This window comes from Melopsittacus undulatus, chromosome 11 (genome assembly GCF_012275295.1).
Source record: "Melopsittacus undulatus isolate bMelUnd1 chromosome 11, bMelUnd1.mat.Z, whole genome shotgun sequence".
NCBI classification, from domain to species: Eukaryota; Metazoa; Chordata; class Aves; order Psittaciformes; family Psittaculidae; genus Melopsittacus; species Melopsittacus undulatus.
Window position 1 is genome coordinate 18,189,974 of NC_047537.1, and position 13,961 is coordinate 18,203,934.

At 51.9% G+C, this 13,961-nt stretch overlaps 1 protein-coding gene across 1 annotated transcript in view; it reads right to left on the reverse strand.

Moving 5' to 3' along the window:
- Positions 1–13,961, reverse strand: part of MGAT5B (alpha-1,6-mannosylglycoprotein 6-beta-N-acetylglucosaminyltransferase B) — a 65,071-nt gene that overhangs the window by 15,933 nt on the left and 35,177 nt on the right. The window contains exons 6-9 of the mRNA XM_034067562.1: positions 12,589–12,759; positions 11,719–11,883; positions 10,921–11,090; positions 587–718 (exon numbers count right to left, since the gene is read on the reverse strand). Coding sequence (XP_033923453.1) covers positions 587–718; positions 10,921–11,090; positions 11,719–11,883; positions 12,589–12,759 — 638 coding nt within the window. The remainder of the gene's footprint in view (positions 1–586; positions 719–10,920; positions 11,091–11,718; positions 11,884–12,588; positions 12,760–13,961) is intronic.

The window sequence follows — 13,961 nt, forward strand, 5'->3', positions numbered from 1 at the left end:
GAGAGCATCAAGCAAGGGAAGAGCAAAACAAGCTGAATGCAAGAGCAAATGTATTTATAATAAAAGCAATAACACCACTTGTCATTTTTCTCTCTAATAAAATTGTGTAGGATAGTGGAAGAGATGGGAGAAAACACAATAAATAGCAGGACTATCAGCAGTGAATTAAATTGCATATTTTCCTGGCTGGTGATGTACCAGGGGATGATGACATTTGTCTTGATGCCAAAGGAGCCGGGGACAGGGCTTCTTGCAAACACAAAAAGCTCATGTCTCCCCCTGTGGTGTGGCCACCCCTGGCTGCAGACTGCAGGCACAGTACATGGAAGCACACACACACTGCAGGCACATACAGGGATTTCTTTTCCCAATTCAGTCTCTTTTAATGAGGTTTTATCTTACACACGTGAGGCTGCAGAGTGAGCAGAATGCCTCTCACACAGTGACAACAGGGGGCACAGCAAGGCAGAGCCAGGCACAAATCAAAATCTTTGGACATGGGGACTATCCTTCAATGTCATTAACATTGATCTTTTCTTGCTAATTGATGTAATACAAAGTAAGAGAAGGGAATGGCTTTGCTCACCTGTATTTCTTGAAGGAGAGCCCCATGTGCTGCTTCATCTGTTGAAGACCGTGGTAGTCAGTGTAGATCAGGTCGAAAGGTAAGGGACTGGTCAAGGGGCAGTTTCCCCGTCCTGGAGGCACCCCTAAGTGACTGGGGAGAAGCAGAAGGGATCAGCCCCCCAGCACAACAGCCCTATAACACAAACATTCATTTCCCTGCTGGGAGTTAACAGGCATCATCAACCAGCTCTCCAGCTGATGGAGGGGGATGCAGATGGTTCTCTTCTCCCCAGTCTTTATTTCCTGGGCCAAAATTCTGAGGTTTTAGGCAATCCTGGTCCCCCCTCCATGTTTGCACCTGCTCCAGCTGGGTTCCTGCTCCTCCCATGTGGAAGATGAGGTTTTTGCACAGCATTCCCAGCCAGGACTCACCAGCTTCTCGTTCAACACACACATCCCCCTAGACCTCTATCATCGCAGACACCAGATTTCGTTTGCTTTCACTGCAGTCACATCAGTGACAGACTTGTGAAGCCACATCTTCCCTTTCCTCCCTGCCTGCAAGGCTCCCAGCTTAGCCAAGATCTCCATGTTCCCATCCCCATACCTCTGCCAGCACATCCCATTCACAGTTCCCCTCACTCCAGCCCTTACAGGTACCCACCACATCCCAGAGTACCTCAGCTTCCCCCTGACTCTGGGGGCACTGCCTGTCCTTGGATGCTGTGCACATTCCATTGACATTTCTCATGTTTTATCCCATTTATGAATAGTTCCATAAAGCTGGAGCAGCCGGCCCCCGGGTCTCAGTGGGTTTTCAGCCAGCTCCTTACAACAGCCATACTCAGCCCCTCTTCCCTGCTCCAGCAGCTAAAATGCATTATGAAAGATCAACTGCAATCTCTTTATCAAGTTCATCAGTTACCTGGCTGCCAGGGTGATGTGTGATTAATCTGGCAGGATACAAGGCTGGTAAACCTGTGGCAGGTCTCCTGTTTTCAATTACCTCTGTGAATTGATGAATCCTTCTCTCCAAAGCTGCTGCGCTAAGTGCACCACTGATGTCAGCCTGACAGCCCATCTGCTTGCCTGGACCATGTTTCTTCCTTCTCAGAAAGAACCCCCCTGTGACACCTTCCAGCTTCAGCAGCTTGCCCAAAAATCCTCACTACTCATACTTGGGATTTGAGTGCCAGTTTGCTCAGAAATACAAATGATCCATCCTCGCCTTCAATGTTCTTGTGGTTTCCCTGCTTCCTGAAGACTAATTCCTCATCCTCACCCTTATAGCCCCACTCACATCCAAAGAGCAACAGCAACATCCCCATGGAAATCCAACATGTTGAGCTGCCCCACTCGCACCACTTCATTGCCCTGTTTTGTTCCACGTCCTTCTGACAGGGCTGAGCAATGCCTGCTTTACTTTGCAAGCCGGAGCTCAGACAGTGAGAAATCTCACCCTCAGCTCCTGTCTGCCAAGATGTCTGTCTTTGTTTTCTTCTGGGCTCTTCACTTACTCCTGGCACCTATGTGGAGATGGGAATTTATCCCAGACATCCTTGTATTTTAGTTTTCCTTAGGAATAGAAGGTCCAGCCAGATTTTACATTCCCAAGCTTTGGAGCTTTCCCTCTACATGACCTCTCTTAACTGGTTTTCCTAATTTCTCTGCATTTCCCTTTCTGAACCTGAGAATCCTCCTACCAGCCCGTGGGTTTTATCTGTTGCTCAGCTGAACCTCAAATGAACCTGCAGTCCAAGGTCCATCCTCTGAGGAGCACTTCCACAAGGCCATCATCCCTTACCCAGACTCACAAAAAGCATTTCCTCTACTGATCCCATGGTGGATGCAGAGGAAATCCATGGCTCTCCCACCTGAGGAACAGCCAAGTGATAGAGTTATCACAAGTATTTGTTCTGCAATCGCTCCCTGCTCTTCACCAACATTACCAAGAGGGATCATATGTAGTCACTGAAATCGGTTGGCCATTATAGATACAATAAAGGGCTCTCAGTCTGCTCCTGACCATACCTCCCTCTTCTGATATGGCTGGCAAGCCCTTGAGCACTGGACACCCTGGTCCTTCTTTCAGCCCCATCCCAAAGTGAAACCAATGAAGGATCATCCCAAAACCCTGACCATGACTCCAGAGAGTGACTGAATGTGGAACCACATCACTCAGCAAAGCCAGGAAAACACCGGATTCCAAATGAAGGTGAAGAGCTGCATTTGCAACTGCTTCATTGCTCTTATCACAAGGGATATGAGCTCAGGGAACCTGCCCAGGTCAGCTGCAGGGCAAACATGCTCCAGTTTTATCGCTTTTATGCCCAAATTAGATGACATGGCTCATTGGGAAGGTGACAGGAATGAAAGGCTCTCACCTCAGTGCAATAACTAGGGCAATAAGGAGAGCCACCCCTCCCAGGGAGGCTAAAGGGGAATTTTTAAGGCAGGATTTTATATGGATGCAATATTAACCATCACATTTGCTCACATACATACTGTTTTCACTCATCAGCCAAACCCTCCAACTGTAACACATCTCTTGCAGCATACCTCATCCTCTAGCTGGTACCCATCACCCAGGCTGCTGCATTACAAAATCACCTGTAACTTTGGAAAGCCCCAACCAAGCTTGGCAAGGGGCTGTGGGTGACAATCAGTGTATCTCATAGTGAAGCCTCCAAAAAGCCTTTCCAATGGTTAGGTAAAGCAGGCCTGGCTCCTCCTCGTCACTGGGATCTGCCACATGTTCCTTCTCTGGGTGCTCAGGACTTGCCATGTCCATCTATACTCCCTGGACTAGATCTAAAAGTAGATCTTTAAAGCAGAGCATCTCTCTCATTTAGCCCATTATCCTTCCTAACCACTTTATAACCACTTTAATATTCTGTTCATGCAAATCCAGGCTGCACCTCCAAGGCTGGGGGGGACGACTTTTTTATCATTCCTCCTTATTTAAACATTCTTTATTCAAGCTTTCATCATTTGCCAGTTAAGTCAACTAATTTTCTACTAAACCCAATTTCACTCATGGTTGGAGTGCAATTTCCCTGATTTTTCCTTGTGCCATGTACTATTAATGGCGCTTGAAATTACGCAAACAAAATTGATGAGCTCAAATGCCTCCTCCTCAGCCAGTGCAGCCAAGAGATTTGGGGGTGAAAACTGCTTGATCCCAGCTCCTGGAGGAACCTCCCTTCTCAGACCAGCCAAGGATGGCCACCAGCTCAGCACCTCCAGAGTCCCATCCCAGCATCCCGGGTTAATGCATTGCCTCAACCCTCATTCCTCTTTGGGAGGCAGCATCCGAAGCAGCTTCAATCCAAGCGGATGCAGGCGCCGTGCTCGCCTCTGCACCAGCTGCCTCCACCAGCTGTGCCTACTCCAGAATAAATCTACAGCAGCTTCTTGTCCTGCTATTTTCCCCTTATAGGTACTTTAATCAACCAGGGGACGCATTCCCCTCCCCAGCGCGGTGCAGGCTCTCTGAAATCAGATGACTGCAGGGTTATCTTTACATCCCGTTGACCCATTTTCAAATTAACCCAACGTTTCCTTCCATGTTATCACTCCTGGGGCTCAAAAGTCCAGCACTAAATGGATCTCGTGGGCATCTGCTGGCAGGCTGAGCCAATAGCCTATATTATATTTAATTGCATCTTCTCTGCCCGCATCTGCTGTCATCAGCAAGGCTGACTGCAGAAGGGCTCTGTCCTTTCTGCTCCCTTGCCTTCTCCCTGTCTACAAGAGCCCAGCAAGCACAGGGCCATTAACCAGGGGATGAAAGGAGCCCAAGAAGCTCTCAGGTGTCTGCAACAAGCCCATCACAGTCAATTTAAAGTGCAAACCAGAGCCCAGGAGATGAACTCCCACTGCCCAGCCTCTGCTCCCAGACCTTCCTCCTGCTACAAGGCACATGAAGACCTCAAAAGTGAGGTTTTCCAAGCAATTTTAAGCCACCTGCATTGGTTTTACTTTTGTAATGCACATCTGGACTGTTTTCCTGGCCTGTCATCGATCCTGTGTGACACAGCCCTACCCATCCAGGTGGTGAAGTTCAACAATCAATGCATTTATATCTGAGGTCCAACAAAGCCCTGTCTTCCTGTCACTGCAGGACACAACCCTTGCTGGAAACCTTTGCAGTGCACCCTCAGAAGACAGCTAATGCTGAGGGTTTGTTGCTCATCTGAGCAGCAGTAGGTCCAGGCAGGGCTCTGCCAGGAGATCCCATCTGCAGGGAGTTCTATGGAAAGGCACTTTGTCTGGGCTGCAAAGATAAGACATGTGGAGTGCCGACTGCTGGATGCGTAGCATACATAAGGAGACTGAAAGCCTCCAGAAATGGGGAGTCAAGAGTCCTGCTTGAGGCTCGGTTTGATCCAGGAGCTCCCAGCTGAAGCATCTCTGGGTGTGTTGAAACCTCCATCCTCCTTGACCTTGCCATCCCAGATCAAGCCTCCCCACACTCCAGGCATAACCTTCTCTCATCTATGGAAAGTACTCAGCAATTTCTAAGGTTATGATAGCCTTTGTGTGACAAAGCAGAGGTTTCAGCAATAGCAAAGAAGCCAGTGAACAACTTGTCACCCAGCTGCAAAATAAACATATTTCATGAAGGAGCACAGTTTAACAGCCTGGTAACTCCAGCTCATTTATGCACTCTGCTCTCCTGCAAAATGAAGCCCTCAAAGGTGGAAGAAATCCCTCTGAGCCCCTCCTCACCACAGAAGGAGGGCTCATCCCTATTCCTCCAGTACCTGCTGCCAGCAAAACTCTAAGCTACCCCAACAGAGGTGCTGGGAAGCTGCTGGAACTAAACGGAGCAGCTTTTGCAGTCTCCTTTTGATGCACCTGGCTTTTCATTGCAGAGCTACATGGCTGCAACTCTGCAGGCAGTGGTACCCTGGTGAAGAGGGGAGGAGGATGGGATCCGTGATGCTCTGATGAGAGATGCCCTCATGGCTGGGCAGAGTCAGCCCCTGAAGATGCACAGGAGGGTACCAGAGCAAACAGCTCTTCCAGGTCAGAAATTCAGCAAATAATGAAGAAACTTTCCTGGAAAGGGAAATAAATGCCCACTAACATCCCTGCCGCCAGCCAAACCCTAAGTAAGATCTGTCTGCTGGCAATGTGCCCCAGTTAAACTACAGAATCCAATAAAGTCCAGATACACAGTGGTGTGTGCAGCCTCTTGGTTTAGTCTTCATCATCTCCAGTGCCTAAAGGGGCTGACAAGAAAGCCAGAGAGGGGCCTGGGACAAGGGCCTGTAGGGACAGGCCAAGGGGAATGGCTTTAACCTGCCAGAAGAGGGGAGACTGAGATGAGCTCTTGGGCAGAAGCTCTTCCCTGTGAGGGTGCTGAGGCGCTGGCACAGGGTGCCCAGAGAAGCTGTGGCTGCCCCATCCCTGGCAGTGTTCAAGGCCAGGTTGGACACAGGGGCTTGGAGCAGCTGCTCCAGTGGAAGGTGTCCCTGCCTGTGGCAGGGGTTGGAGCTGGATGAGCTTTAAGGTCCCTTCCAACCCAAACCAGTCTGGGATTCTGTGATCTCTGTCTTTGTAAGGGTTTGCAGTGGTTGAGTATCTACCATCAGGGGCCCCATCTTCAGTTCCCACTGAGACCTGTAACCAAACATCCAGCCTTTCTAGAGCTCACAACATCCTATACATAACCTTGTCCCAGCATGAACATCAAAGCCTGTCCAGAAAAAGAACCCAGCAGCCATAACAGCTTACAGCAACACTCCCTCTCCAGTAATAGGAACATCTGATTAAAGATGAAAGACTGAGGTTTCCTCCCCACCATCACAGCGCTGATAAATCCCACAGCCACACCACACAACTCCATCAGGACCACACACAGCAGGTCACTTCTGGCTGCTTCCACAGGGAATTCCTGGCTCCCCACACAACGGCAGGACTGTATTTGCCAACTGGCAAGGGAAGGTGAAGCCGGGAGCCTGGGCACTGCCCGTGAACAGAGGCAAGAAGAAAGATGGATTCTACCTGCCAGGAAATAATTAGGAATCCCTTTGTCCGGACACGGTGATCCCATCTGATCAGCCCTTTGTGCAGCCTGGATACACCCCGGGGACTGCGGGAAGGTGTCTGTGATGAGAGTGGTGGCAGCAGGTGCTCAGCTTTGTCCCACCACGGTGCTGGCCCTGGCATGCAGAAGGTGGCCCCTTGCCCACACCACACGCTGGCCATAGCTACTGCTCGGCAGGGAAAGGGCTGCCAGCACGGGATACAAGCACGTGCTGGAAATCAAGTGCCCTGCCAGGCCCATTATTAGGAGTCCAGAGCTCGGCACCAGAGCAATTAAGCTCCGAGAACACTTTGTAAAGCTCTGACCCCACGAGGCATCAAATCCTGTTTCCTTCGACTTTCTGTCCTGCCTTATGAGCAGTTAATTTCAAGGGGACCATTGCAAAAAACACCTCTCAGCATTGCTGAAATCAATACTCCCAGTGGCTCCAGCAGCTCACAGTACTGCATCCTGACTCCCCATGCCTCAGCCCCACAAAAGCAGCTGCAGATGCCACCATGACCATTCCCATGACTTAAGGACAGGGGTAGGAGCTGAAGGTCCCAGCAGCACCCCTTCTCCTAGGGGGAAAGGGCAAGTACATCCCTCCCCATGGGGCATGGCTGCTCCAGAGGAAGAGGTTTGGCTTGTTGAGGCTTTTGCCACGGCTCTGAAGTGCTGCTTGCAATTGTCCAACATCTAATCATCAGTTGCCTCATTAACAACCCAGCTCAGGTCTTTCAGGCACTTCCCACTCCTCCTTTACCAAGCAGCACACACACACATACACACACCTTCCCACTTCCCTGTAAACACATTTTGGCTACCAAAGCAGCACAGGGGGTCTTCAGCAAGGCTGCAGTGTTTGCCTTCAGATGTGGGATGTTTTTTCCCCTGGCTGCTTCAAAACAGAGTTCAAAATGCTGCTGGTTCCTTCCACTGCCTCTACCCCCCCAGCACCAGTCCTGGGTGGAAGAAGAGTCCTTGCACCAGGCTGATGCTTTGCTTTCCTCCCGGGGAGCTGCACATGCACCAGCCACCAGATAACTCCATGTTTCACCCCTTCTTTCTCAAGATGCATCAGAAGCAGTTAAAAAAATCACCAGGAAATACAAGAGGACAAAAATCTGCACTTAGCTCCACTAGGAGAGAAATTAACCTCTGGTAGGACATAGAAGCAGGTCTCTGAGGTCTACACTGGAAAACCAGGGCTGAGCTCAGTGGATTCCATCTCAGACCTCACAGGGGCTTTTGGACAGTGCTTAGCCAAGCCATAGAGCAAGCCTGCAGATCCCAGAGATGCTTGGCTTTGTTCTGGGTTAACACTGATCCCCCCCAAACAGGGGAAGACCCATTGAACCCCCCTGCTCTTCACTGCTTGGTATCTGCTGCTTTCCCTGTTGGAGCCCATCAGGAGGGAGAGATGCTCAGCACACCACAGCCATGCTCCCAACCTGTTTTCATCCCCAGCCCTCCATCACCAGATATTTTGGGCCAGGGACTTATTTTTCCTCCGTATCTCCCTGATCCCCAGCATTTTGACCCAATCCTGACCAGTGCCTCCAGGCACTGCTGCATTGCAATCAATATAGATGCTAATAATGAACAGCTCTCAGATAACTACTGGCTGAAGCTTATGCAGGCGAAGCCGCCAGTGATCCCTTGCCAATGATCAATATGCATAGAAAAATCAGCTCAGAAATGTGAAGAGACAAAGAACAAACCAGGAGGGAGGTTATTCTGTGCTGAATAATTTATGGGCACCAGTGTTTGCTTTGTGAAGGCCGTGCTGGGCAAAAGCAGCTATGGCTCCGAGCCATGAAAGGAGCATGGGGTGCCAAAGTGGACTGAGAATTACACATTGCTGAAGTAAAATAGCCCCAACCCCCCCCCCCCCCAGACACTGCTGCAAGCTCAGCAAGAGACACCAGGGATGGGAGAGGACAACTTTAGCAAAGCTCTGCTGCTTCAGGAGGTTGCACAGGGGCAAGAGTGGTAGGAAATAGAGTATTTGGGCTGATCCTTCCACGGCGACACGGCTTTAGCTCCGCTTCTCCCTGCAGCTCAGCTACAGTCCCTCACACATCCTCTGGTTCTCTGCATACCAACCCCTGCCCAAAGCTGCAGCTGCAGGTGAAGTCCCCTCCAGGCTTTAACAAAGAGCCCAAGATTAACTATTAGCACAGCTCAGGATAAATTACACGTGTTCTGCTAAGCCTCCCACACGCTCGTGGTTGGGTGACAGCTTATCTCAGCACTGCTTAGAGCCACCACTAATGCTGCACCAGCCTGAGTGCAGGGACCCTGCTGAGAGATCCCTGAGCACCCAGCAGGATTGCTGCCTCCCCTGCGGACACACAGCCCCCCCTGCTCCCCCTCCAGCACCCCCCATTAACCCACTGAAGGGCTGCAGGATGGTCCCAGGGAACACTGGGCTCGGTCTGCAAAGAGCCTCAGGTCCTGCCTCTGCTTGCCCCAGCCCTATCAACGTGGATGTGAGCTCATGATGTGTGTCCAGCATTTAAATGCCATCAAAGCCAGGCACAGGATGTGCTCAGGGAGGTGGGGATGGTTTCTGTTACTGGGACAGAGAGAAGTGCAAGATGTGCAGCGCCAGCCTGGCTCGCTCATCCCCCATTGCAGCGATGAGGGGAGGAGATGGAGCTGCTGCTCCCAGGCATCCCAGGGGACACATTCAAACCCATGTCAGAAGAGGAGGTCTCATCACTGCCAACCAATGTCAAAGCCCCTGTGTTTCTGAGAAAGGCCGAATACTACGAGTAGCAACGCAGAGCTCCCCAGAGCCACTCCAGAGGGATGCTGCAACCCACTGGTTGCAGCTCCTTCCCCTCACTAAACTACCACCGTGAGGCTCTTCATTAACAACCACAAACAAGAACACCACACCACAACAACACACCCCTCCCAACCATTAGCTTCTTTCATCCTGGAGCACACGGGTATTATTTAGCCCGTCAGTTTAGCTCAGCACGCCACATGTTGATCACTGTGATGCATGCCCGCCTCTTTGAGAAGCTGCTGCCTTTTGCATTAGGACTAGGATTATGTTTTTGAGTTAATCAGTTGGGAGCTAATTCTGTTCATTAATTCTGAACACTGCAGGGGCTGGGCTGGGGGTTTTGCTGGTTTTGTTCCAGGATCATTGGGGTTTTCACTCCCTTTTCAGCACAGCTCAGGACGTGGCCGATGCTGGCTTAGCATCACCCCAAACCTGCCTGATCCCAGAGGCAGCTTCAGGCTTTTCTCGATTTATAACCCATCCTAACGTGCGTTTTCCCTGGCACTTGCCATGCACTCCAGATGTCTCACAGAAGGTGAGAAAACTTTGTGAGGTTACAGGAGGCAGCAGCGTCAGCCCCGTAGGAATAGGATGGGAATGCAGCACAGTGTTATCTTCTCCGTCTCACAGGTTCCATCTGGTATTGGTCCCTCCCGGAGACAAGGTGCTGTCCAGACACCTGTAGCTGTCTCTGTGCTGTCTCAGTTGTTGTGTGTGCAGTGGAGCTGTTTGCAGACCCTCACCCTGCACCACCCCACATCCCATGGCACAAAAACCCCATCTCTCCTCGGGCAGTGCCCTCAGCAGCAGCCAGTTCCCCACAGGGTCCCCAGGTCCTCACCAGCACCTCCTGAGGAGGGACCCCTTGGTGGCTGCCACCCCCAGCAAGGGATGCTGGTTATTTCTGGCAGCCACCTCAGCTTCCTTGCGGCAGAACAGGAAGGGAGGGAGGGAGGGAAGGAAGGAAGGAAGGGAGCACAGCACTGCTCAAACGACGCTGGTGAAGCCACAGCTGCTGAGCACAGCCATGCATGGTGGGAATAGCCAGTGACATGCAGGACACTTGCATCCTGCAGCTGCATGGTCACCAGCCCCACAGAGAGCATCCTTGGGGTATGGGGGTAAAATGGAGCCTTTCCCATACCCACCTCTAGGCAGGCATCAGGGGACACGGGTGATGCGCATGCTGGCTAACACTACTCAGATCCAGCACCAGGACCCTGCCCCAGACATCTCCACATGCACCCCATGCCAAACTCTGCTGCAAAGCCTGGTTTTGCACCTGTCCTTCCCACTTCCCTGGGATGAAGAAGGGGTCCCAGCTGTGATGCTGGTGGTCTGCCCCCACCCAACACTTGCACTGGAACAGCACCAGTGCTGCCCAGAATGCAGGTAGGGGGAAAGCCCCCCCAAGCCTTTGCAGACCTTGTGCTGTCATGGAAGACCTCAATGTAACCCCCACATGTAGGAGCAGACCCTCTTGGAAGGGACCATGGACCCATAGCACCGCAGCACCCACCTCTGCAGCTCCTTCAGGGAGACTGTGACCCTCAGGCTGTGTCCCAGGAGGAAGAGGGCAGCCAGGATGTCAGCCCACTGCACCATCTCGCCCAGAGGACCCCCCTTCAGCACCCGTGGACTGAAAACATCCCCTGACTCCTCCGTCAGGAAACCGATGTGAATCAGGATCTGGAGACACAAAGAGAGGGGTCAGCACTGGGAAAAGTGGTGCTGGGGAACAGGGACAATTTGGGGTTTCCAGCCTAAAATGAGTTATGGTTCTTCCAGCTGCTTTTGCTCACTGAAATTAATGAGGGAAATCAGTTGGGTGTAAAACAAGTGATCTATGTCCAACTAGCAAAGACCCAACAGTCAGAGTTCACCAGCTCCCACCAGCTGGCAGTCTGGATCGTGGGACCAGGATCACATTCCCAATGTACATCATAGTCTATCCCATGGACCAGAGCTGGATCTCCTGGGCAAGGCATCACAAAACACAAATGGGAGGGCCAACAACCTTGGCACCCTGACAGAGGTATCAGACACCCTGCCCCCTGCCAATGGGTGATGACTCCCACCATCAGGACCCACCTCCAAAATGCATCCTATCGTTCAGCACCACCAGTCCTGTAACACCCCAAATGCGTGCGCATTCGTGCCGATGAGCCACAGGCCAACCCTGCAGACCCATGTGCTTCCGTAAAGGACTTTTCCTCCCAGCTCGCTCCCATCCCAGCTGCCTCCAGTCTCTGTGTCCCCAAAGGCTCAACTTTTCCATCTCCCCCACACAACCCCCAGCCTTGCAGTCTGCTCATACCTGTTTCTGGTCCCTTTGCCGGCCCTTCAGCTTCTGCTCCAGGCGCCGAGCCCCCCGCAGCCACTGCTGGGCCAGGTGCCGGATCCGCTTCTTCATGAAGCTGAGGGACTCCTTGCCCGTGCCGATGAGCTCCAGGAGGTGAGCCAGGTCCCTCCGGAATGCTGCCTAGGGAAGGAGCATGCTCTGCATTTGAGTGTAGGGAAAGGAGCTGCGAGAGGAGCCCCTGATGCCACAGGGGCTGGTGGAGGGTTGCCCATCGCAGCTGAGGTGTCATGGATAGACAGCATCCCCTGGTGCCACCGGAGCTCTTCCACTTAACGCACCATCCCAGGGGACCCAGAGCATCTCATGACATCCCAGATTATCTCATGACATCCCACATTTCTTGGTACAGGAGGACACAGGGTAGCTCCAGTGCCTAAAGAAAGCTTATAAGAAAGCTGGGGACAGACTTTTTAGTAGGGCCTGTTGTGACAGGACAAGGGGTTACAGTTTTAAACTGACAGAGGGGAGGTTCAGGTTAGAGATAAGGAAGGAATCTTTCATGACAAGGGTGCTGAGGCGCTGGCACAGGGTGCCCAGAGAAGCTGTGGCTGCCCCATCCCTGGCAGTGTTCAAGGCCAGGTTGGACACAGGGGCTTGGAGCAGCTGCTCCAGTGGAAGGTGTCCCTGCCTGTGGCAGGGGTTGGAGCTGGAGGAGCTTTAAGGTCCCTTCGAACACAAACCAGGCTGGGATTCTATGAAACCCCACATGAGCCATCACAGCCCTGCTGGCGCTGCTGGCTCTGGGAACACTTATGTCCAGCATCCCTGAAGCCAGCATCTCCCTCAGCCCCAGGGAGCAGCAGGACCAGGCTGTCCCCACCTTACCTGCACACGGGGCTGCGGTGGGGGTGAAGGAGGAGCCTCCGTCCGGTTTCGCCAGGGCAGGGGAGGGCAGAACCACTCGACTTCGCTGAGGTAGATGAGGAATGAGCACTCGGTGCCATCCACGCCAAAAAACGCATAGCAGGGGTCAGAGGTCCACCTGGCCCTCATCCACTGCGAGGGGCAAAGAAACATGTGGGGCTCATCCTCCTGCAGTCCTGCTATGGGCAACCTCTATTCTCCATCACCTTTCCCTAGCTGGGGGCTAGAAATGAAGGGCAGAGGGTGGGAAAGGGCTGCAAACCAGCGCACACCCAGCACCAGTGATGCTGATGTCTGCCCATCCAATGCCTCCAGGGCACATGGGGCAGAGGGACAGACAGGAGGTTTTGCTGAGGTTTCTAGCACTGGTTCTGGCACCAGCACGAGCCTCCTCATGGGACACAGCCATTAATCCCTTGGAAATAATACACCACAGGGTTTTCTCCTCGATAGCTTCACTGGGGAGTTAGCAGAGCTGCTGATCTCATCACCCTGGGCATAGCAGGGCAAAAGACAGATCCACCCCTGTTCCCCAAGGATGATTGCACATGAAGAAGAATAACCAGTGACCAGAGCAGTGATTTATCATCCCCCACAACAGCTCTTGCCAGCCACTTCCTAATTCAACTACAAAAACAAATCTACTCAGGAGACAGGTCGCTGCGCCCAATATGTAAAACACAGCAATCACCTGGACAGGAGATCGAATTCAGCCCTCCATAATCAAATTACCTCCAGAATTTACTCAAACTGGGGAAGGAAAGGATGTCCAGCACCAGGGGAAGAGGAAAGCGCACACATACACACACAAACACACACACATACACACACACACACACCGTGTCGTTTTAATACACATCTTTTCAGGAAGACTCAGCCTGAGCTTGAAGCAGGAGACTGGGAAGGGGAGAGAAGAGTGAGGTGTTTTTAATTAGTTCATATAAATATGCTCTCTGACAAAGCAATCGTGCTCCAGGCAAAATGCCAGGCTGCATTCAGGTGTAAAGAGCAGCTGGGTCAGGCAGGACATCCTGTTTGAGATGGAGCTCCTGGCCACCTCAACAAGATGCTCTTCTGTTTGATGCTCGGATTATTCCCCAGACACTAGCTAAGGCTCCAGATATTTAACAATGATGTGACAGTGCTTTCTCCTCACTGTGCTTCTGTCATTAAACACAGAACCTACACGCAAGGAGAGCTGCTGCAGGCAGAGGTGGTGTCACAGGGCTGATTCTGCTGCTGCCTGCACACCCCGGGTACTGTGATTTCAGTGCTTTGTGCACTAGAACTAAAGGTATATGCCTTATGATCGATGGGAAACAGTCACACTCATA